This window comes from Triticum dicoccoides, chromosome 3B (genome assembly GCF_002162155.2).
Source record: "Triticum dicoccoides isolate Atlit2015 ecotype Zavitan chromosome 3B, WEW_v2.0, whole genome shotgun sequence".
NCBI classification, from domain to species: Eukaryota; Viridiplantae; Streptophyta; class Magnoliopsida; order Poales; family Poaceae; genus Triticum; species Triticum dicoccoides.
In genome coordinates this window covers 154,585,848-154,610,062 of record NC_041385.1, presented here as the reverse complement: position 1 = coordinate 154,610,062, position 24,215 = coordinate 154,585,848, and the positions used below count along the sequence as shown (strand labels likewise).

The window sequence follows — 24,215 nt, the reverse complement described above, 5'->3', positions numbered from 1 at the left end:
TTGTCTTCTCCACATAACTCCCACCATCATAGTCTATTCCACCTATAGTGCTATGTCCATGGCTCACGCTCATGTATTGCGTGAAAGTTGAAAAAGTTTGAGATTATTAAAGTATGAAACAATTGCTTGGCTTGTCATCGGGGTTGTGCATGATTAAATATTTTGTGTGATGAAGATAGAGCAACAACCAGACTATATGATTTTGTAGGGATAACTTTCTTTGGCCATGTTGTTTTGAAAAGACATGATTGCTTTATTGGTACGCTCGAAGTATTATTGCTTTTATGTCAAATGATAGACTATTGCTTTGAATCACTCGTGTCTAAATATTCATGCCATGATTAGACATATGATCAAGATTATGCTAGGTAGCATTCCACATTAAAAATTATTCTTTTTTATCATTTACCTACTCGAGGACGAGCCGGAATTAAGCTTGGGGATGCTGATACGTCTCCGTCGTATCTATAATTTTTAATTGTTCCATGCCAATATTATTCACTTTCATATACTTTTTGGCAACTTTTTATATTATTTTTGGGACTAACTTATTGATCCAGTGCCCAGTGCCAGTTCCTGTCTGTTGCATGTTTTATGTTTCGCAGAATATCCATATCAAACGGAGTCTAAACGGGATAAAAACGGACGGAGCTTATTTTTGGAAAATCTAGAAAATTCCGGAAGAAAAATCCATGCGAGACGGTGCCCGAGGTGGTCACGAGGTAGGGGCCCACGCCCGTACCAGGAGGGCGCGCCCCCTACCCTCGTGAGCCCACCGTAAGGCGGTTTACGCTCTTCTTTTGCCGCAAGAAAGCTAATATTCGGAAAAAAATCACGGTGAAGGCTTCCGGCCAATCGGAGTTACGGATCTCCATATATACACGAAACGGTGAAACAGAGCCAGAACAAAACGCAGAAACAGAGAGATAGATCCAATCTCGGAGGGGCTCTCGCCCCTCCCACGCCATGGGAGCCAAGGACCAGAGGGGAAACCCTTCTCCCATCTAGGGAGGAGGTCAAGGAAGAAGAAGAAGAAGGGGGGCCCTCTCCCCCTTGCTTCCGGTGGCGCAGGAACGCCGTCGGGGGCCATCATCATCACCGCGATCTTCACCAACACCGCCGTCATCTTCACCAACATCTCCATCACCTTCCCCCATCTATATCCAGCGGTCCACTCTCCCGCAACCCGCTGTACCCTCTACTTGAACATGGTGCTTTATGCTTCATATTATTATCCAATGATGTGTTGTCATCCTATGATGTCTGAGTAGATTTTTCATTGTCCTATCGGTGATTGATGAATTGCTATGATTGGTTTGAGTTGCGTGTTTTATTATTGGTGCTTTCCTATTGTGCCCTCCGTGTTGTGCAAGCGTGAGGGATTCCCGCTGTAGGGTTTGCAATATGTTTATGGTTTGCTTATGGTGGGTGGCGTGAGTGACAGAAGCACAGACCCGAGTAAGTAGGTTGTTTGCATATGGGATAAAGGGGACTTGATACTTTAATGCTATGGTTGGATTTTACCTTAATGAATCTTTAGTAGTTGCGGATGCTTGCTAGAGTTCCAATCATAAGTGCATATGATCCAGGTAGAGAAAGTATGTTAGCTTATGCCTCTCCCTCAAATAGAATTGCAATAGTGATTACCGGTCTAGTAACGTAGTCAATTGCCTAGGGACAATTTCACAACTCCTACCACCACTTTTCCACACTCGCTATATTTACTTTATTGCATCTTTATCTAAACAGCCCCTAGTTTTTATTTACGTGTTCTTTATTATCTTGCAAACCTATCCTATCACACCTACAAAGTCCTTTTAGTTTCATACTTGTTTTAGGTAAAGCGAACGTCAAGCATGCGTAGAGTCGTATCAGTGACCGATAGGACTTGAGAGAGTATTTGTTCTACCTTTAGCTCCTCGTTGGGTTCGACACTCTTACTTATCGAAGAGGCTACAACTATCCCGTATACTTGCGGGTTATCAACATCCATTCTATACTGAGCACGTGCACGCACATCCATGGATGAACCGCCATGGCAAGAGAGTAAAGCGGCTAGTGTTCGGCAACGATTCACAACCTTCTGTAGAGGCAAAGACATTGACATGTAAATATGCAAAAATAGTTCACATGATATAAAACATATGTTCATATTAAGAAGGCCTCTAACCTGTAGAGTACTCCTAACGAGAACGTCCGTTTCTCTACCAGGTGCGCGGCCAAGCAGCACATTACTATCATTGATACATCTCCATAGCTCCGTGCCCTAAATAAAACTTAAGTGACACACCACTCATGGAGAAATGACACATGTTCAAAAAAGAGACAAAAAGACATACCACTCGGTCATGCAGAGGGCCATAATCTAGGTGTGCTCCAATGGTCTCCCTAATAGAGTTGTTCAATGCACCATCAGCAGCCTCACTTGGCATTACTTCCAAGCAATCGACACGAGTCCAAGCACCCTTAAGGATAACTCTGTACTCTTTGCGAAGCCACTCCAAATGACTGAAATATGCCCCCTCATCATTGTCAGGTGTGTGATCATCTTCAACTCGGGCATTCCTCTGAGCATTCCACATGTCCACCCACATAAGATGGTGATCCTCCCAATTAGTGACATTCTTGTTGTGTTGTTGGCTCGTCCTACAAAGCATGAGAAGTATCGGTATCAACTTCATTTTTCCATGGTACACATTGATCAACATATGGTACAAGAAACTCTCACCTATGTAGCACCACACTTGTCTCAACATACTCCGGCGGGGTGCGTTGTTGTACTCCAAATTGCTTCAAACACGATGTGGAAGATGCCACTCCACCGCAAAAAAGCATATCATGGGGCAACGCACACGCCAAAGATGTTGGTCACGAAGGCACATATTGCTTAAAGGGAACTGCCTAAGTACCAAGTACGGCCTCCAATTAACCTACATCACAACATGTCACTAGCTCATGCACAACAAAAAAAATCTGTAATGATGGCAAGGCATTTGATAATTACCTGGTTGTAAGTAAGCATGTCAAGCTCGCTTATGTATGCCTTGTACCGCCCCATGGCGGCGATACTCGACACTTGGACAATAGCCCACATGTATGCGATAGTGGGATACCGCTCCTCATCCCCGTCAAAAGGCCACTCCCAAGGTTCTTCCGGAGCAATGGTCAAGTTACGACCCACAGGGATACACTCCCACATTCAAATCTGTAGGGCCCAAACAAAATCACCAAGACAAGATTTCGGCTTACTTCTCATACATGCTCCGTCCAACTGCATGACCGGGTACACACATTAAACAATCACATGCAAAAATCTCTTTCATATAATGAGAATGCATCAAATTAGCATTACCTGACGGTACAAGAAGGCTAGTGCCGCCGACCCCCAACTCCACTTAACATCCCAGTTACGAAGAGGGTCCAAGAACATCCACGAGGCTGTGTCTCCCGTCCCGTCAGGAAACACCACTTGAGTCAAAAGATTCCATAAGTAAGCCCTGGCGTACCTCTCCACAATAGCCGGACTGGCACTCTCTGGGCACTCGTAAAAATGTTCTTGTAGCCACGAGAACAAAACACCAGATGGCCTAGGATCCTTCTTTGTTTCATGAATCCACGGGGGAGGTTTCAACACCAACCAAACCTGCAACCCTTTGTCGCCACCCCTCAGACTTCACCTTCCCGGTAAGAGCCCTGCTCTTGATCGGAAGACCGGAGATCATCGCAATATCCTCCAAAGTGACGTCATCTCACCAAGAGCAAGGTGAAAAGAGTGCGTCTGCGGCCTCCGACGGTCCGTAAGGGCGGTAATGGCCGTTGAGTTCAGCCATGGTGGTGTGCCTTTAAAGTTGAGCACAAACTGGAGAAGACCCATTCTTCTAAATAATGCTCGTAGCGACGGTCATACTTCAGGGACTCACGTGGGTTGTGGCCTCTCAACCGAAGTACTGGAGGAACTTACAAAAAACACACACACAATTTATATACTTCTCTAAACTACTCACAATATGAGAATCAACAATGTAGATACATAATTACCTCCCCTCTTTCCACTAGCACATCATGATGCTTCTCCTCGTAATAATCATCAAGGCTGGGATATTTATCCGGCTCAAACATCCTACAAAATAAGGTCAATGGATTTGTTATGATATATGCTTAAAATTATGACCACATCATATGCAAAATCGTGTGAGAACTATTACAAATTATCCCAAAGATACAAATCACGAACCACATTACCAACACCAATTCTTTTCAATCTATTTTATCCTAAAGAATCTATCACAACTAATTATTAACAAATAATAGGTTCAACCTAATCCGAAAAATGGTCTCTCTCTAAATCCAATACTAAACAAGTTAACTAAGAATACTTCAACACAAGGAGTACAGGCCGGCCAGGAGTACATGTCTTCTTTCTAAACATAATGTAACCAAAATATTCATCAAACAAATAACTAATAACTCATCTTAGGGTTCCACCATGTTTAAAAAAATGCATCTACAATAGCTAATCTTGACTGAAAATAAATGGAGGATTGGGAAGAGAATACCTCAAGCAACTCGGGATGCTCCGATCTACTCATTTTGATGATCAAAATAGCAGATTTGGGGGAGATTTGGTGAAGAAAAGGGAGGGGGCGGCCGCCAGTTCGTCCCTGGAAGAACTGCCCGACTAGGGCGGCGAGTGGGTCGGGTTAGGCCCCCGCGGCCCGGCACGCATTAGTTAATCCAGTCCAGAAACGTCAGGGACATTGCGTTTCTCACGTGCCATGTCAGCGAAAACAGCGGGTTCAGACTGACTGTGGGCCAGGGCAGAAACGCAAGCTACCACGGCGTTTCCGTGTTGGCCAGGAACGCTAGCTGTCTCGGCGTTTCAATATTGGGTGGAAATGCCACGGGACCTGGCGTTTCTAAAAGGGCCAAATCGTAAAATACTTTTACGTGGGGTTCAGTTTGTGACGATAAACGTTGACAAAGTCAGAAAAGTGATTTCGGCCCCAAATCGACGCCCAAATGAAGGGAAGTTGAGAAAAAAAAACACGAAGGGAAGCGCAGCGCAGCGCCCCCTCTCCTACCTCCACCGCTCAGAGTCCAGAACCCTCCTGCTCCTCCTCCGGCGGCGACAGCAGCGGGCGGCGGGGATGAGCACGTGGAGCTAAGTCGTCACGGCGCACTAGCCGCCCCTGCGTCGGCAACTTCACCAGCCCTCACTAGCTCGACCTCGCCGTGGCGTACTCACCCGCACAACCCCTCTCTCCGCTCCCTCCCTCGAATCCCCAGTCTAGTAGGGTTCAGCTCCCACCCGGATCCGCGTATTAATTCCTGCCATACTCACCTTGGCCTCCTTTCTGCGTTCGAATTCCCGGGGCCCTAGGGTTTTGCTCCCAGCTAGAGGCGGGCGCCTGATTCATTCCTCTCCGGCGAGTTGTTTTTTCTGATTGGCTTTCTGGGAGGATCTGAGGTCATGAGTGCAGGTGCACAGCACTACTGCATACAGTATTTCTCTCGGTAATCAGTATCCTTCTGAAAGTTCTTCTGTAGTCCGATTCCACCTTCCAGTCTGGTTCGGAGCTATATATATATAGGACTCCTCAATTGAACTCTGCGAAAATCGATGGAGAAAGCTTCTGTTTCGGATGATTCTCCAGATTCGAGCGCCGATTGCGATTGGTCCCAGCTTCAGACTGATCTGCTCCTCCAGATCTTTGGCATTCTTGAGATCCCTGATCTCTTCAGCTCAGGTGTGGTCTGTCGATCCTGGCACCTCATTTATCTGGAGGCCCGCCGTCTCCGGCGGTGCTCGCCGAACCAGAGCCCCTGCCTTGTTTACTCACCCGGCAACCGTGACGCTAACACGGTCACCCTGCATAACATGTCCACCAACAAGCTTTACCACGTCACTCTATCGGAGCCTGCCTTCTGCACACGCCACGTCATGGGCTCCTCCTACGGCTGGCTTATCACTGCGGATGAGCGGTCGAATCTCATACTAGTCAACCCTGTAACCAGAGCTCAGATAACTATGCCTCCCCCTGAAACCATGAACAATGTTAGACTGCGCTACACTGAAGAGGGCGTGCTAGATGGATACGATGTTCTTTACATGGATCTCTTCTCTCGGGATTTTGACAATGAAATGGAGCCGTACCATCTTACACTTGAAGAAGCCCGCTTCTACCTCTATGCGAGGGTCGTTCTTTCTTGTGATCCCTCCCATGGAAACTGCACAGTTCTCGTAGTACAATTGCCAAAGGATCAACTCTCTTATACTAGGGTTGGGGACACCAAATGGACCTGGATTGATGCAAATCCAAATTGTAGGGCTTATCAAGATATACTTTATAACAGTAATGATGGTTTGTTTTATGGTGTTCGTGGTAGGGGTCAGGTTGATACTATTAATCTTAATGGACCTTCCGCTGAAGTGAAAGTTATTTTGAAGCCGATCATATCCTATCAAGCGCATAGTAGATATATTGTTCAAGCACCATGGGGAGATTTTTTCCAGATATGGAGACATGATAAATATAATAAGGAGAATGGGAGAAAGGACCGGGTTGCAGACAAGTTTTTCGTGTACAAGATTGATTTTGTTGAACAAAAGCTCGTCCAAACAAATAACATCCAAGATCATGCAATGTTCATTGGTTACAACAGTTCATTCATGCTTCCAGTGAAAGACTTCTCTACGTTGATTCCCAACAGCATCTACCACACAGATGACTTGCTGCATTATATTTTCTGTCACAGATTTGGTCTTAGGCAGGCCGTTGTCTTTAATATGAAAGATAGCAGTTTCATTGAGTTATCGCCCCCTAGTTCAGATTCAAGATTAAACTGGCCACCCTCGGTTTGGATTCAACCATCACTTACTTGAGGTTAGTGAAACTTACTAATGCAGAATATACACGTTATTTTATTTATCTGCTTTATACTTTGTTTTTTTGGATATCTATCCATGTTCTTTAGTTGGCCAGTTAGACCTTTGTAATCGGCACAAGTGATCATGTCTCCTCCATCTTGTGGAGTCATGCACTTAGGCTGCATGATCAGTATTAAGTAATGGCTACAATTTTTTTCAATATTTCTACTTGTAAATAGATGTTTCGGATGTAAACCTATCCATTCAGTAGGATAAGATTGCTATGGTTGTTTTCAAGGAACACACTTAACTAAGTACTCTCTTGCTTAAAGTGTATTAATACAGAAAGTGTAGAACTTGTAGTGTTGCTAAAACGCGCTTAAATGCTTATCCTTTTATGCTTATTATGGCTGCCAAACCAAATATTTATACTTAAATCTAGATCGAAATCCTTTTGTTGCTCTTGGATGGTTCGGTACATGATACATCAACAATTAAGGAGGCCTACGAATAAATATTGAAGTGCCTGAACTAGCTTTGTTAATATCCTACTCCGAATTGTTTTATTCGTCTGTCCCTAAATCTTTATGTCAAATTATTATCTCTTTCCTAAGGTACCAGCATACTGTTTCGAGTGATCCTAAAACAGATTCTGAACTTTTTAGGCGTTACAATATCACTTTTCCAATTTATTATCATCACTATTTATGATGATTAGTATTACTTATCATATAAGGTTAGGTCATGAATTTGTCCCCGTGCCAGAACCATGACTAGGTTTCGAGATCTTATGGGTTTCAACTCTTGCCTATGCTGACTTTTCTGGGGCTAAAATGCTTTGTTGTTGTTGTTGCTGTTGTTGTTGTTGTGTTCAATACATGTATGATCAACTAGCTGGTACGAAGTAATGTAAATAATTTCAATCATGTATTCATGTAGCACATCCATCCCCTATTCTCAGTACAAATCCGATGGTCACTGTAGAAATATAATCATATTGCGTAAACCCCAAAATAAGAGTAGCAATTGTCTCGGACCATTAGCCCAAAGTCAACTCTAAATTTTGTAGACACAATTATTTATTCATTGTAAATAGGTAATAATCATCTCTTTTGTGCTAGCAAAATATTGTATACTACTAAATAGTTGCAACATGATGTTCGGAGCTAGTCATCATAACCGATGCTTTATTTTTTGTTTTCCAGATTATTCTTGCAAATATCCAGTGAATGGAACACTGTTTATCAAGGCCTTCAAATATAGAGGCCCTACTTGGAATTAGCTGCCTAAATGGCACACAACTGACTCATGCCTATTTTAAGGTCCTGCCAGTAATAAACCAGGCCTGTTTTCAAGGTCCTGCTCAGCAATTATGAAACGAATCATTTGTGTTCTGTGTATTTTCATCTTGCTACTTTTTAAAATGAACCAGCACGTTATCCGAAAGAATTATTAGCTTTGCACAAATATGCCTAGACGCTGATACTCACTACGCGTTGTCTCTGCTTAAGGGGCCTTAAAAGTGCTTGAGTGTCCAGGCAAGTTTGGAACTTATTGTGCACTTTGTTCAGAGATATTACAGGCTAGTTAAGAAGACATGTCAATGGGAAAATATTCAGTTGTAGCTTTGTACCATTTTATGTTGAAATATAATGGATTTTGTTCTGAACTTCTGATGAGGCCTTTCTACTGGTTGTTGCGACAGGCACCAGAGCATTCACATCTTAAGGTTCACATCTTGGAAAACAAACTTATCTTGAGAAGGTGCATCCCTTGGTCATCACAACAGTTCAAATAACAAGGATAGAGCCTCTGCTGCGTCTATTGTTTTAGTTGGTTCAAGTGAGGAACTCGGGATATCAATAACTGTTCGTCAGGCAAGTGTAAGGAAACTTTTCGTTTGGTGTACCACCCATGCCGATGAATATCTTTAGTTTATGCAGACAGTTTGATCACTACTAGTCCACTGTTTCAGCAAAGGTTTATTGTTGATGGAATTGAAACTTTGGTCAGGATAGGTATCCCAGTTAACGCTGCTATCTCCTTGTGATGGAACTGTTTGTTCTTTCGTCATTATAGATGGACTTATTGGAGAAAATTTTGCATTCAAGCAAATCTTTCCTTTGCTCAGGATTCTTGTTTATAATCTCATGTATCGATTCCTCCAAGATGAGTAATCCAGAGCGATGACATAGTTGGAACTTCTTTGCTCTTGTTGATGATGGCCTTTTCTGCTTTGGAAAGCCTTGTATCAATCAATTCTTCCAGCAAGTATTTTTGGCAGGAAAAACTATCTTTTGGAGTAATGGATATAGTCATTGGTGAAAAATAGATAGATTGGGGATTCTGTTGGAGATCGACTATGAATACGGCGTTTCCAACTGCGCTGGAAGGTGGGTAAGGATGGTTAGCGAATGGGCTCCCTTGAATGTGTTGGTGCCGACGCGTTCAGCTGCGGTTTGGACGCTCGAATCAGGACTGGAAGTCTCATCCTGCTGTGAGATCTGCTGTAGAGAGGACCTGATGCAAAACCTGCCTGGAGAAGACACCAACCTAGCCCCCGCGTCGCTCCTCCCGCGGGTGACACGGGCGGCGCCGGCACCCCTTGCCACTAGCCCTCCTCCTCCTCCCCTTACCTGCCGCCGCCGGCCAGAGCCGCCGAGGCAAAGCCCTCCGCGGTGGCTGGCGGCGGGGGTCTTCTCCCCTCCTCGCGTTCGTGGCCTGCGGGAGCGGCCAGGCCGAGCGAAGGCGCCGGGCGCGCAGATCTTGGTGGCGCGGCGGCGACGATCTTGACGGCGGTGGGCCCATGGCGCGGTTGCAGATGGGTCGACGCCGAGCTGTGTGGCGGCTGCGTGCGGGTCTCCTCGTGGCGGCGGCCTTCGCCGGCGGCAGGGCGGCACGTGTGTGGCATCTGGCGAGGGGTGGGGACGCGGCCACGGTGGCTTCTCGTGCGAGTACGCGGAGAAGAGGCTGTGGCGTGTGTCCTCGGGGAGGATGGCTATCCTCGCCTAGATCCGTCGGTGGCATGGCGGCGGAGGTCGCAGTGGCCGGTCGGCGGTGGCGGAACTTGGCCGGTGGCAGCGGCGAGGTTCTGTCTGGATCCCGGGGCGGCGGCCCTGGAGGGTGGCGGCTGGTGAAGCTAGGGCTTCCCGCGGTGGCATGGCGTGGTGCAGTCCCTATCCAAGGTGGATCTGTGACGGCGATCTGCTTTGGATTGGTTCGAATCAGAGACGGTGACGAGCGCGCGGGATCCTTCTCGGCGGCTCTTGCGGCTTGGCGAGGCGGGGTGGGAGCCCTCCTCCTAGGCTCCAGTGATGGCACACTCAGGCAGTGGCCGATGCGCCAGGGATCCTACGATGGCACTGTTGCTGCGGGTGGTCGCCGGATCTAGGCGGCTGGATCTGGGGCTTTGAAGGCGGTCAAGACGGTGCACGGGTTGTTGGGTGGATTTCTTGGGACGGATCCGAGTGAAAACCTGGTCTTCGGTTGATGGCCGGAACCGGTGATGACGATGCCCTTATCATCGTTTCCTTCATGAAGACATCATCGAGGTGAAGCTCCCAACTCCACTTAATACCTCCGGGGGAAACCCTAGATCAGCTGATCGGATGTTGGCGGCATTCATGTGTCGTAACCCCTTTGGGGTGGCATTCTTGGAGGTGCACTCGGCTTCGCGGGACCAGCGGATGGCTTCTTTGGTGGAGCGGTGCTTCATCCTACATATTGATGGCGACGGATCTTGACGGCGTGGTGCAGTGCAGATTCGGAGTTCGATGTGGGAGGATGGACTCGCGCAGGAGGACGGCGCTGTCTGGCGTCGTGGTGGCGTCGATGGCAGAGAGACCTGGCACAGTAGATGCAACAGTACAACTCTGAAGATGGACTCGTGGCAGGTGGTTGCGGCGGCCTCATACTCGGCAGGCGTCCTGGTTGAGGAGTGTGCCGGACTAGTAGGTGCCCCATACTAGGCAGGCGTCCTGGTTGGGACCTCAGGTCTTACATGTTTAGGTTTGGCTGTGATGTCTGTTTGGTATTAGGCCCAGGCTATCAGCGCCCCTTATCAATTGGATAGGTGTAGCGACATTTGTTGCTTAGACGGTGGCTTTAGTTTTACTGTTGTGTGAATTTGTAAGGTCTTGTAAGAATAATTAATAAAGTGGCCGTATGCATCGTCCAGATGCAGAGACCGGGGGTCATCCTCCTTTTCTGAAAAAAAAAAGACACCAACCTGTGAGCTGTGAGCCTGTGAGGAGGGGATCGTTGGCTTGTCCATGCCGCTCCTATAATGCGGTCGTCACAGCTCTCTGGCTGGACTCGCAGCAGGCCCCCAACCGACTGTCCGTTTAGCCAACGGCCAGTTCAAAACTTCGAATTTGAAATCTTGCATTTAATGCCGTTATTATTGCTTTGGCATGCACACGTGCTATAAGCTTTATGCAACGTGCTATTTGCACTTGCAGGCCGTTCTGAAAATGTTCGCGTACGTCCCGATAGTAATATCTTTGTTTGGGTGAGGAGCATTTTGTTAAGAGACAACTGAGTCGGGATTTGAACGTAATTTCAACCATTGGACAACAACACATCCAATCATAAATGGACTAGATTTATTTATAGGCTCGATCCAAATGCAAGCCAACACACAACACTCAAACATACAGACACAGTCTCTGACCTCTACCCAGAAGTTCAGAACATCGAAACAGTAGCTATCACAGCATCAGGAACAGCAGCGTCATGAGATCACCATTTGTTCACCAGCACATCATCGCTCAGCGGGCGGGGTACACGAACCGCCTGAGGACTCGCATCAACTCGTCGGCCGCCTGGCCGAACGGCTGACGGACAGAGAAGCCATGCTGCTGCCCCTCGAACTCGACAAGCTCGACGTCTTTCCCCATGTCCTTGAGCCTCGCCGCGTACCCCAGCGAGCGGTCACGAAGCACGTCGCCCAACGGAGCCACGACTAGAGCCGGCGGGAGCTCCAACGGCGCGAGGCTGGGGCTCTCCGGACCGAAAGGGTTCGCCACCGGGTGGTCCCGGCTCGCCCCGACCGGAAGCGACATGTGCCAGAGCTGGTCGGACAACTCCAGCGGCAGGAACACGTCCGACGGCGGGTCTGCCTCCGCAGCCGTGCGCTCGGCGCCGGTGAAGAAGGCAGAGAGGAGTACGTACCCGACTATGCGCACCGGGCTGACCTCGAGGCGCGCCGAGGCGACCTGGACGATGAGGTGGTGGGACAAGTTGGCGCCGGCCGAGACGCCGGAGAGGAACGTCTGGGCGAAGCAGGCGGACTCCGCGAGCCACGGGTCGGCGCCGGCGCCGAGCTCGGCCTGGCCGCGCAGCCAGGAGAGGAAAGCCGCGCCGTCGTCGATCGCGGCGGGGAGGCGATGCTCCGGGGCGAGGCGGTACTGCACGGACAGCACGACGGCCGGGAGCTCGGAGGCGGCGCGGAGGCAGAACGAGTGGAAGGTCGGCTGCGCGAAGGAGCCGAGGCAGTAGCCGCCGCCGTGAAAGTACACCAGCACCGGGAGCTTGTCGCCGCCGGCCACCACCGAAGTCGGCCTGTAGACGCGGACGCGAAGGCCGTGCGCCGCGTGGTACACGACGTCCTTCCACTGCACGCCCGGGACGTCCGGGAACGGCTCCTTTGGGCCGAGGACGGACTCGTCGCCGCGGACGACGGAACCGTCGCTGAGGATCTGCACGAGGCCGAGGAGATCCTCCACGACGTGCGGTGCCGTGTCGCCGGACATGGTTGGTTTTAGCTTTGAGGACACGGTGATTGTCTAGACTTATAGTAGAGCCATCCAAGTCGGTTAGAGAAGGATCCAAAGCGAGGTTACGTCAGGTCACATGTCACCCTCGATAATTTGAATCTCGGTGTGGCGCGGGATCCAAAGCGCGTCGGATAGAATACTGAGTCCTCTTCAATGCCGTGGGAAGAAAGATAGACTAGCGCCGGGGAAAAAGAATAACTAGCCGTGAAAAAACAAGACTCCATTTTGCCTCTGGGTTTGCTTTTTTACACCTATGACTAATGCAACATCAGGTTAGAGAGAAAGGGAAAAAAATTATATGAGACCAGGTCTCATATAAAGCAGGTGAGACCCGTCTTGAGGGATGACACGTGGCATTCACAAATCACAAAGCATCTAATCCCCCCCCCCCCCCCGATTTCAGGTGGGAGTGGGGTAAATGCTTTGTGATTTGTGAATGTCATGTGTCATTTATCAGGATGGGTCTCACCTGCTAATCCGTGAGACCTGGTCTCATAGAATTTTTTTCCGAGAGAAAGTAAGCCCACAAGACTTAGTGTAAGGATTAGCGCGTAGAGGGAGTCGGTAGAGAAAGGGCACTGATCTGCGCCGGTGTGCCGGCCGAACACCGTACCGTGGAGGTACGATATGTTCCATAATAACCGCACGATTGCTTCTTCCCCCAATTGCTTCGTTGGTAAAAAAAAGTCATGCCGTCTGTTCATCCCCACTGCCCCGTGATCTCCCATACGCCAGCCAGCTCGTCGGCTGCCCTCGTCCATGACGCTGCCGTCCTCGTCGCAGTCGTCCGCCCTCGTCCCGCCGGCCACCTTCCTCGTCGCAGCCGTCCGCCGTTGTCCCCGCCGGCCACCATCCTAGTCACCAGCCCAACCACCGCCGTCCATCCTTGTTGCTTTGCCCCGTGCAAAGGCCGCACCCCGCGGTTGAAGCTCTTGTTGAGACCGTTGTAGCTCCGGTTGCGACGACTGAAGCTCGCCAGCATGCTCGCCGCCGCTCATCCCCGGTGTGCAGCTTGCAACAAAATATCGAGCACCGGGGGAGATGCCCAGTGCTACAACTAACGACCAAAAAAGCTACAACTAGCGATAGGAAAAGCTTCAACCGGCTACGAAAAAAGCTTCAACCAGTATACGACTGGTGCTATGGATGACCAAGAAAAATAACAATCGGTGACAGAAAAATCTTCATCTAGCGATGAAAAAAGCTTCATCTGACTATAAAAAAAGTTTCAACCGTGGAAACGAAGCCATGGACGAAAAACGAAAAGTTGCAACCAACGGTTATAAAAGTTACAACCGCATTGAAAAAAGCTTCAAACTTCTTATCTCAGCTACGCCCCCCGCGATGACGATGACGCCGTTTTGCTGCAACCGTAGTAGATTTTTGCTACCACCGGCGATTGAATTTGCTACAACCGGTTCTAGCAAAAATTCGCCGCGGGGTGTAGTCTGCCATGGCTGGTTGCAGCTCCGGCGTGGCCGGGTCCGGTGAGGTAGGCAGAGCTCCGATGCATGCGGATCCGCGCGGATCTGGTCGAGGGCGGCCAGATCGGCTGATTCCCATGACAGTGACGCCCCTGGGAGGCCTCCGACGCGGGCAACGGGTTGACCATGGCAACGGGGAGAGAGAAGAGAGAGATGACCGAGAGGAAGAAGAGAAAAGGCAGGAGGGAGAAGACGTACGTGGGCGGGCCCCTCATCCTACGTGTCGCTAGGCGCGTTTGCGCGTGGACGCGACCGGCCAAAGCTTCGGCCGGTGCACCGTCGCCAAACGATTCCCGTAGAAAAATCATCCACAAGTATATGATTGTTTATTCCTTGCACGGTAAGTCCGTAGGAAAAACTAAGAGAAAAAAAGTAGTCGTGTTAATCTCTTCATACTCATTTCAAGTTCTGGAGGGAGTTCCCGTTTGGTAGCTTTTTTTTGAGACAATTTCATGAAGCTTTATTAATTCGTCACAATGTTTACAGGGACGGACAAAAGATTTTCCGGATGACCTAACCAAACATGGCGGCCACCTCCCAGTGTGAGTGCGTGCTTCACTAAATTGTGAGCCTCAAAACTTGAGCTCCTACTTTCATAGACTATATTACATGAAGTGAAAAAACGAGACATATCTCTAATCTCCTGAACTATTGCACCATAGCAAGCCAAACTCCGCTTCTGGATGTCTTCCACCACTACTTTGCAATCGGAAGCCACATGTATATTCTGAGTATATAGATCATTGGTCAAAGCCAAGGCCTCCCGTATAGCTAGGGTTTCAAGCGTGAGTGGATCTGAAATGAATCTGAAGACTAGTGCTGAGGCACCCAGGAATGTACCTCCCTGATCCCTACCAAATGTTCCCGTTTGGTAGCTGATAGAGCAAATCTAGCCCCACATACCCCCTCAGTTTCACTGTGGGCTCACCCTCCTTCAATCAGGTGATGCTATGTTGTAAATACTTCCTTTTTTAGTTTGCATATAAATTTTGATTAAAGTCAAACTTTGTTAACTTTGACTAAGTTTATAGAAAAAAAATCGGAATTCATAATATGAAATCAATATCCTTAGATGCATCATGAAATTAATTTTCATACCATATAGCTTTAGTATTATAGATGTTGATATTTTTTTTTACAAAGTTGGTCACATTTTACAAAGTTTGACTTTGACCAAATATTATATGCAGACTAAAAGAAAACGGAGGGAGTATCTTGTTATTGTGGCATTACTGGTAAAAATACAGTCGGTGATGCGGTGTAGTTATGTTTGTTTTGAGCCCAAGCTAGCTACACTTTATGGAGGGGGCACACAATCCAGTGGCTCCCGATGGCCGCCGCCAAGCAAACCCCCGGCCCTAGCCCATTGGCATTGCCTGTTCCAGCAGCGGGGGCCTTGCATGAAAGAAAACCTATGATTAAGTAGCAGTTGCTGCGAGCTCGCACGATGCCATGCCCGTGGCCGTCGGCGATGATCCGTGCGGGATTCACGCCCCGCCATGCGCCCTACACACCCCTCGTAGCCGCCGCCACCATCGCCACGCCAAGCCGCCGCCACCGCCCTGCGCCGCGCGCCGATGACCAGAAGCTAGAACCGTGAGTGTCTGATCGGAGTTAGCCACGCACGTGACGACCAAACCCCGCCCGCGACCACCACAACAGTAGCCTCCCCATGGCGATCCCGGCGAGCTCAAACCAACGAGAGACGCTTTCAATCCCCGCACCACCAGATCCAACAAGCAACACGCCCGAGCCACCGTGCAGCTCTCCACGACACCGTCACGACAACTCAGCACCTCGGCCAATCACCACCAAGGAGTCGCCGCGCCCCGCGCCATGCCATTCTCCGGCCTGGTCAGATCGGCCCACACCAACCTCAGCCACGCGAGAGGGATAAGGAGCCCCGCCGCCACCGCCGCCGCACGGGCTTCGCTCACTGGCGCGCCCCGACGACGACACGGAGAGAGGAGGGAGGACGGCCGGGGGCGGCAGCGATGACTCAGGTTCCTCCCCTGCCACCCGCGGGAGGGTCAGAGTGGGGAGAAACTTTCAGAATTTCCAACAGGGAGAAGCTATACCTACTTCTTGCCCTTTTGTGCGATCTCTTCTCAATTTCCAAGCGCAGGGCTTTGTAATACGTGCTGTACATTGTCTGTGAGACGAGTGAGAACCTGACGCTTGATGGCTACTTTCTGTGTTAAAAGAAAAAGAATTAGGTACTGGGTCGTGATTTGACCAAAATCCCAACCATTGTACACCTATACGTCCAACCAGAAATGAAAATCGAAAGAAGATTTATAATTTATTTATTTCTCGACACACAACATCCAACATAGCAGAGTCTCCGACCCTTATCAGCAGTTCAGAACATCGAAACAGTAGCATGATCACCATTCACCAACCCATCAGCGCTCAGCGGGCGTGTCACCTTGGTACACGAACCGTCTGAGGACTCGCATCAACTCGTCGGCCGCCTCGCCGAACGGCCGAAGGACAGAGAAGCCATGCTGCTGTCCTTCGAACTCGACAAGCTCCACGTCTTTCCCCATGCCCTTGAGCCTCGCCGCGTACCCCAGCACGCGGTCACGGAGCACGTCGCCCAACGGCGCCACGACGAGAGCCGGCGGGAGCTCCACCGGCGCGAGGCTGGGGCTCTCGGGCCCGAACGGGTTGGCCACCGGGTGATCCCTGGTCGCTCCGACCGGAAGCGACATGTGCCAGAGCTGCTCGCATATCTCCACAGGCAGGGACACGCCCGTCGGCGGGTCGGCCTCCAATGCCGTGCGCTCGGCGCCGCCGAAGAAGGCGGAGAGGAGTACGTACCCGACGACGCGCACGGGGCTGACTGGGAGCCGCGCCGTGGCGACCTGGGCGGTGAGGTGGTGGGCCAGGTTGGCGCCCGCCGACACGCCGGAGATGAAGGCCCGGGCGAAGTCCGCCGACTCCGCGAGCCACGGGTCGGCGCCGGCGCCGAGCTCGGCCTGGCCGCGCAGCCAGGAGAGGAAAGCCGCGCCGTCGTCGATGGCCGCAGGGAGGCGGTGCTCGGGGGCGAGGCGGTACTGCACAGACAGCACGACGGCCGGGAGCTCGGCGGCGGCGCGGAGGCAGAACGCGTGGAAGGTCGGCTGCGCGAAGGAGTGTTACACTGTATTTACACGTGTATATTGTAACGTTGTATACCACCTCATTATATATATATATGTGATAGGCCACCCATAGAGGGTTGTGCCGGTTCCCCCTAAAGCCTATTGTCTTACATGGTATCACGCTAGGTTACGTCCGCTTCCGCCTAAAAACCCTAAACCGCCGCCGCCGCCGCCGCCGCCGCCGTCGTCCGACTGCTATGACGTCCGCCGCTGCGTCCGGCTCCACCGCCACCGGTTTTCTGCCGGCCTCCCTCGCGGCACTTCTCTCGAGGCCGCTGGATGCCGCCTCCCTTCAGGCGCCGATCGGGACATGGAGCGTCGGCTCCCTCTTCGCGCTCCCGTCGGCTGCTACTTCGCCCGGGCAGGCGCTTGTGGCCCACACCACCGCCGCCCCGTCAACCGCGGCTGTCGCGCCCTCGGCCACTGCGCCGCTGGTGGCGGAGGACGTCGCGCTGGCAGGCTTCGCGGCGTCAACCGCGGCCATCGCGCCCTCTGTCACCGTGCCGGCTGCCCCTCCGACTGTCTCCACGGTGTTCTCACCTTAGCCAGTCTCCTCGATGGGATCGCAGCCGCCGCCGCCGTTTCACTTCGGCCATCTCATCACCATCAAGTTGTCGTCGGACAATTACATCTTCTGGCGCGCGCAGGTTCTTCCGCTTCTTGGGAGTCACTACCTGCTTGGCTATGTCGACGGCTCTCTCCCTTGCCCTCCTGCGCTGGTTGACAGCGTGCATAGTCCGGTCTATAATCCGGCTCACCGTGTCTGGACAGGGCAGGATCAGGCGAACCTCTCCTCCATCCAGGGGTCGCTCTCTCCGGCCGTTGCTGGGCTTGTTGTCTTCGCCAAGACGTCCCACGAGGCATGGACTATTCTTGAGCGCTCGTTTGCGGCACAGTCGCAGGCTCGTGTATCTGGACTCCGTCGCCAACTTGGGGAGTGTCAGAAGCTTGACTCCACCGCCACTGAGTTCTACAACAAAGTCAAGAGTCTCACCGACACGCTGGCCTCCATTGGACAGCCCCTCACCGACTCCGAGTTCAACTCGTTTATTGTTAATGGTCTTGATGAGGAGTATGACGCCCTAGTCGAGATCATCAATGAGAGGGGCAACTCCACGCCCATGCCAGCACACGAGGTCTTTTCACGCCTCCTGCTTACTGAGCAACGAGTCGAGACGCGCCGATCCAGGGGCAATGACGCCCTCTCGGCAAACGCCGCCACCAAGGGTGGTCACTCCTCTGCTTCATCCAGGGCTCCTTCGGGGCAGTCACCACCACCCGCCTCGGCCCCTCCTCCTACTGCGACGCTACCAGGGGCTGGCGGTCCACGTGTGTGCCAGCTTTGTGGTCGCGATGGGCACTGGGCCTCGAAGTGTCACAAGCGCTTCCAGCGGGGTTTTCTTGGTCTTGGCAATGACGGGAAGGATACACGCAACTTTGCTCGTCAGGTCGCCATGGCTGATCGTCCGCCGCCGCAGAAGCCACAGGGACACACTCAGTCCTACTCCATTGATCCCCACTGGTACATGGACTCTGGGGCGACAGAGCACCTGACCAGTGAGATGGGGAAGCTTCACACTCGTGAACCCTACCATGGCTCCGACAAGATCCACACCGCCAATGGAGCAGGTATGCACATCTCTCATATTGGTCAAGCATCACTTCTCACTAGACATGCCAATAGGAGTCTTCAACTTCGCAATGTTCTTCGAGTTCCATCTGTGACACGTAATCTTCTTTCAGTTCCTAAACTCACTCGTGATAATAATGTGCTTTGTGAATTTCATCCTTTTGATCTTTTTATTAAGGATCGGGGCACGAGGGACATTCTTCTTAGTGGGCGGCTCTGCCAAGGTCTGTATCGTCTGGAGCATCCTGGCGTCGCTCGCGTCTTCAGTGGAGTTCGGGTATCTCCGTCACAGTGGCATGCTCGTCTTGGTCACCCGGCCACACCTATTGTCCGGCATGTTTTGCGTCGTCATGAGCTTCCTAGTGTGTCTAGTAATAAAGATGTAGCAGTGTGTGATGCTTGTCAGCAGGGGAAGAGTCATCAACTTCCTTTTTCGGAGTCCAGTCGTGAGGTGAAACATCCTTTAGAACTTGTGTTTTCAGATGTATGGGGTCCTGCTCAGACTTCTGTTAGTGGTCATAATTATTATATCAGTTTTGTTGATGCTTACAGCCGCTTCACCTGGCTTTATCTTATCAAACGTAAATCTGATGTGTTTGACATTTTTGTTCAGTTCCAAAAACATGTTGAACGTCTTCTCAAGCACACAATTGTTCATGTTCAGTCGGACTGGGGTGGCGAGTATCGCAACCTCAACTCTTTTTTTCAGTCGCTTGGGATCACTCACCGTTTAGCATGTCCACATACACATCAGCAGAATGGTTCAGTAGAACGTAAGCATCGTCACATTGTTGAAGCTGGTCTGACTCTTTTGGCCCATGCATCTGTTCCGTTTCGTTTTTGGAGTGATGCTTTCACCACTGCATGTTTTCTCATCAATCGTACTCCCACTCGTGTTTTGAATATGAAGACTCCCATTGAAGTTCTCCTTAATGAACAACCGGACTACACCTTTCTCAAGGTGTTTGGGTGTGCTTGCTGGCCCCATCTTCGTCCATATAACAAGCGTAAGCTCGAGTTTCATTCCAAGAAGTGTGTTTTTCTTGGTTATAGCTCTCTTCATAAAGGGTACAAATGTCTTCATGTTCCCACTAATCGTGTCTACATCTCTCGGGATGTTGTGTTTGATGAGCATGTTTTTCCCTTTGCCAAACTCCCTGTGTCCACTACCGAGCCACCTGTCATGCATTCATCCTCTGTTGCTTCTGACCAATTTGATGATGTTGCATATTCTCCTCTATTGTTGCCTAACCATGGTGCAGGCACTGGTCGTGGGGCTCGTTTGGAGATTCTGGAAGCGCCATCTTCCTCTTCGTCACCATCGCCTTCATCCTCGGCACCTTCTGTTGTGCATGAGGAGCACATGGCACCCCTGCATGGCCTCGGTTTCCGTGCTCATGCACGGCCGATCGACGTCCTGGCCCGATCGCCTCTGACTTCTGGGCTGCCTTCGTCATCGTCGCGCCCTGCAACCCCGCCGACTGGGCCAGCCTCCTCGGTCCCCGTCTCGCCCAGGGCGTCGGGGCAGTCATCACCAGGCCTGGCCTTGCCCGCCCCTGCCTCGCCCAGGGTGTCTGGGCCCTTCTCACCAGGGCCGGCCTCGCCTGCTCTTGCCTCGCCAAGGCCGTCTGGGCCGGTGTCACCGGAGCTGGCCTCGCCCACCCTCGGTTCGCCCATGGCCTCTGAGCCCCTGTCGTCGGACCAGTCTTCGCCATGCAGCCCGGAGTCGTCTGTCCCGAGCTCGCCTGAGGTGATTCCTGCATCTCCGGCGACCGTCACGTCTCCGTCACCTTCGCCTCCGCCGGCTCCTGCTGCTGCTCTACGTCCACATACGCGCAGTCGGAGTGGCATTTTTCAGCCTAAGCAACGTCACGATGGCACAGTTGCTTGGTTAGCGGCGTGCATGTCTGCTGCTCTCGCAGATCCATCCTTTGAGCCACGCACGTATCAAGCTGCTATGCGCATTCCTCATTGGAGAGAGGCCATGGAGCAGGAGTATCAAGCGCTTCTTCGCAATCAGACATGGACTCTTGTTCCTCCACAATCACGGGTAAATGTCATTGATTCCAAATGGGTTTTCAAAGTGAAGAGGCATTCTGATGGGTCCATTGAGCGCTATAAGGCTCGCCTGGTTGCTCGTGGTTTTCGACAGCGTTTTGGACTTGACTATGAAGACACCTTCAGTCCAGTGGTCAAGCCTACTACCATCAGACTTCTTCTCTCTCTGGCTGTTACTCGAGGTTGGTTTCTTCGTCAGCTTGATGTTCAAAATGCTTTTCTTCATGGTGTCTTGGCGGAGGAGGTTTACATGCGCCAGCCTCCGGGTTTCTCTGATCCGGATCGCCCTGATCATCTCTGTCGTCTGTCCAAGACAATTTATGGTCTGAAGCAGGCTCCTCGTGCTTGGCATGCTCGTCTTGCAATGGCTCTTCGTGCTCATGGTTTTGCATCATCAACTGCTGACTCCTCATTGTTTCTTCTTCAAAGGCCTGAGGTTACTATGTACTTGTTGGTCTATGTAGATGATATTATTTTGGTCAGCTCCTCTCAGTCGGCTGCTACTGCGCTTGTTCGCTCACTTGGTGCTGATTTTGCGGTCAAGGACCTTGGGAAGCTTCATTACTTTCTTGGTGTGGAGGTTACTTCTCGTGCTGCTGGCCTTGTTATGATGCAGAAGAAGTACTCTCTGGATTTGTTGCAGCGAGCTGGGATGCTTAAGTGCAAACCGACGACTACACCCATGTTTACCACTGATAAGCTCAATGCTGTTGATGGTGTGCTTCTTTCTTCTTCTGATGCGACCGAGTACCGGAGTATTGTTGGTGGGCTCCAGTACTTGACGATCACGCGACCAGACATTTCCTATGCTGTTAACCGAGTCTGCCAGTATCTGCAGTCACCCCGTGACATTCATTGGTCTGCTGTTAAGCGGATTTTGCGCTATATTCGTTTCACGGTGGCTCATGGTTTGCATATTCGGCCGTCTGACTCTGGTTGTCTTTCAGCATATTCTGATGCAGACTGGGCTGGCAATCCAGATGACAGGCGATCCACGGGGGGTTATGCTGTCTTCTTTGGCTCTAACCTGATTGCTTGGAGTGCTCGGAAACAGGCTACTGTCTCGCGTAGCAGTACTGAGGCTGAGTATAAGGATGTGGCCAATGCCACATCAGAGATTATCTGGGTACAGTCCTTGCTTCAGGAGTTAAGTATACCCCTATCACAGCCTCCTGTTCTTTGGTGTGATAACATCGGTGCTACATACCTTTCTGCAAATCCGGTATTCCATGCCCGAACGAAACACATTGAAGTTGACTATCACTTTGTGCGTGAACGTGTCTCTCAGAAGCAACTACAGATCAAGTTTATTTCTTCCAAGGATCAACTTGCTGACATCTTCACCAAGCCATTGCCTTTGCCACAGTTTGAGACTTGCAGGCGCAATCTTACCTTTCTAGATTCATTAGAAAGTGGCTAAGATTGAGGGAGGGTGTTAGACTGTATTTACACGTGTATATTGTAACATTGTATACCACCTCATTATATATATATATATGTGATAGGCCACCCCTAGAGAGTTGTGCCGGTTTCCCCCAAAGCCTATTGTCTTACAAGGAGCCGAGGCAGTAGCCGCCGCCGTGGAAGTACACCAGCACCGGAAGCTTGACGCTGCAGGCCACAGACGACGACGCCGGCCTGTAGACGCGGACGCTAAGGCTGTGCGCCGCGTGGTACACCACGTCCTTCCATTCCACGCCGGGGACGTCCGGGAGCGGCTCCTTTGGTCCGAGGACGGACTCGTCGCCGCGGACGACGGAGGCGTCGCTGAGGAGCTGGACGACGCCGAGGAGATCCTCCACGACGTGCGGTGCCGTGTCGCCGGCCATGATGTGAGTGTGATACGGATACGGTCGATGGTTGCCGCCCCGGTCGTTGCGGTTTATGGACGTTGAGGCGGGCGTCCACTTGTAGGGAAGGATCCACGTGGTCACCTCTTCCGTGCACGTGAGCTGAAGAGACCACTCTGGATCTTGGATCTGTGACAGCTTTGGCCTTCTCGAGGATCTGACTCCACACTTCAAATGCCTTGGGAAGAAAGAAAGATAAACGAGCTCCGGGGAAAAAAATAGACTAACTGTTGAAAAACAAAAATGCTGGATTACGGATCAGGACGTACAAGTTTTCTCGCCCTTATTTTTAGTACTCATATAATACTGCTGCCCTTTGACTTGCTTTTGCCTTTTCACAAGAATTAAGATAGTGTCCTCTCCCTGAATTGAGAAAGAAGAGAGAATACCTATGTGCTGCTATGCCAATGGTCCAGAATTGCTATCCGTACTACTTTGGTCTTTGATTGTAAAGAAATATAAAAGCGTTTAGATTACTAAAGTAGTGATTTCTCTTCATTTGCCCTAAGTTCTTTTTTCACAATCATACATACACATACGCACATGCGTTCAGCCTTATGAACAGACATACGCACACTCTATCTCTATGAGCATCTTCGAGAGACTGAGACGACACATCATTTCGAGATTGACGAAGTCACCACAGACGCCTTCTTCGTAGTCAATGGAACGTCTCCTCGCACTGAACGCACATCACAGAAAGGTCTGAAATAAATCCAGAAAAATGCGAGCGTCAATGTTAAGTCTGAAACTTGAATTCTGACGGGCAGGGGATATCATTGTCCTCCTAACCATTCAACAACAGGTTGGTACGTATTCTCCTTTGAGTTTTGCTACCGATAATCCTACACCTACGAAGAAAGCTACGAAATTCTAACGTAACCTTCCTAAAAATTTCTCTCCCACCCCCTCTCCCGCCAAAATTTCCCAAGATTGCTCAAGGTTCAGCTTCCTCCGACCCAACTTCCCAAGATTGGAGAGAAAAGGCACAGGCCGAGCCCGACAAAAGGCTCGAACCTCGCCCGGCTTTGAATTAACAAAGCCATCAATGGGCCAGGATTATAACGAGGTACAACAAACATAAACAAAGCAGCAGATACATGGCGCAGAAGGAAGGCTAAAATGCTACGGCCAAACAAGAAAGGCTACAATTTGAGACCTAATAGAGGGCTGGATGGGGTCGCGCCACAGGAAATGGGGCTTGCTCCCCCTAGAGCAAGTAAGAAGAAAGGCACCGAGCGCGACCACCACCCCAAGCAAGCTATCGGAAAAACAAGCCGCAGCCTAAAGCAAGAAGCACGCTGAAGACACTAGCCCCTGAACGGGAGCGCCCCAGGAAGACACGGCGAAGAGATGAGCACCCCAGTCACCACGAGATCCAGACCTCGCCAAGAACACCATC

The 24,215-nt window shown here is 50.7% G+C and overlaps 3 protein-coding genes across 5 annotated transcripts; 1 reads left to right on the top strand and 2 right to left on the bottom strand.

The window, feature by feature from the left end:
- Positions 1–5,070: 5,070 nt before the first annotated feature.
- Positions 5,071–9,073, top strand: LOC119275294 (F-box only protein 7-like). 3 transcript variants are annotated; one of them, XR_005135610.1, is made up of 3 exons: positions 5,071–6,884; positions 8,074–8,224; positions 8,574–9,073. XR_005135610.1 is itself a non-coding variant. In XM_037556114.1 (2 exons), exon 1 carries the CDS (start codon positions 5,621–5,623, stop codon positions 6,881–6,883), a length of 1,263 nt encoding a protein of 420 aa, XP_037412011.1. In that variant the 5' UTR covers positions 5,071–5,620; the 3' UTR covers position 6,884; positions 8,574–9,073. The 3 variants fall into 3 exon arrangements, 2 of the variants coding, with proteins under 2 accessions (XP_037412011.1, XP_037412012.1); XM_037556114.1 differs by lacking the exon at positions 8,074–8,224; XM_037556115.1 differs by lacking the exon at positions 8,574–9,073 and having other exon boundaries at positions 8,074–8,549.
- A 2,377-nt stretch (positions 9,074–11,450) lies between these two features.
- On the bottom strand, positions 11,451–12,621 carry LOC119281028 (probable carboxylesterase 15). The gene has a single exon (XM_037561679.1). It carries the CDS (start codon positions 12,619–12,621, stop codon positions 11,638–11,640), a length of 984 nt encoding a protein of 327 aa, XP_037417576.1. The 3' UTR covers positions 11,451–11,637.
- Positions 12,622–16,418: 3,797 nt separating this feature from the next.
- On the bottom strand, positions 16,419–22,851 carry LOC119281026 (probable carboxylesterase 15). The gene is made up of 2 exons (XM_037561678.1): positions 22,521–22,851; positions 16,419–17,264 (listed from the first exon to the last, which is right to left on the bottom strand). Exons 1-2 carry the CDS (start codon positions 22,790–22,792, stop codon positions 16,535–16,537), a joined length of 1,002 nt encoding a protein of 333 aa, XP_037417575.1. The 5' UTR covers positions 22,793–22,851; the 3' UTR covers positions 16,419–16,534.
- Between the last annotated feature and the right edge of the window lie 1,364 nt (positions 22,852–24,215).

Coding starts and splice junctions, on each gene's coding strand:
- LOC119275294 (XM_037556114.1), top strand. CDS start 5,621: ATGGAGAAAGCTTCTGTTTCGGATGATTCTCCAGATTCGAGCGCCGAT.
- LOC119281028 (XM_037561679.1), bottom strand. CDS start 12,621: ATGTCCGGCGACACGGCACCGCACGTCGTGGAGGATCTCCTCGGCCTC.
- LOC119281026 (XM_037561678.1), bottom strand. CDS start 22,792: ATGGCCGGCGACACGGCACCGCACGTCGTGGAGGATCTCCTCGGCGTC. Junction 17,265..22,520: donor GGCGGCTACTGCCTCGGCTC/CTTGTAAGACAA, acceptor AGTGTAACACTC/CTTCGCGCAGCCGACCTTCC.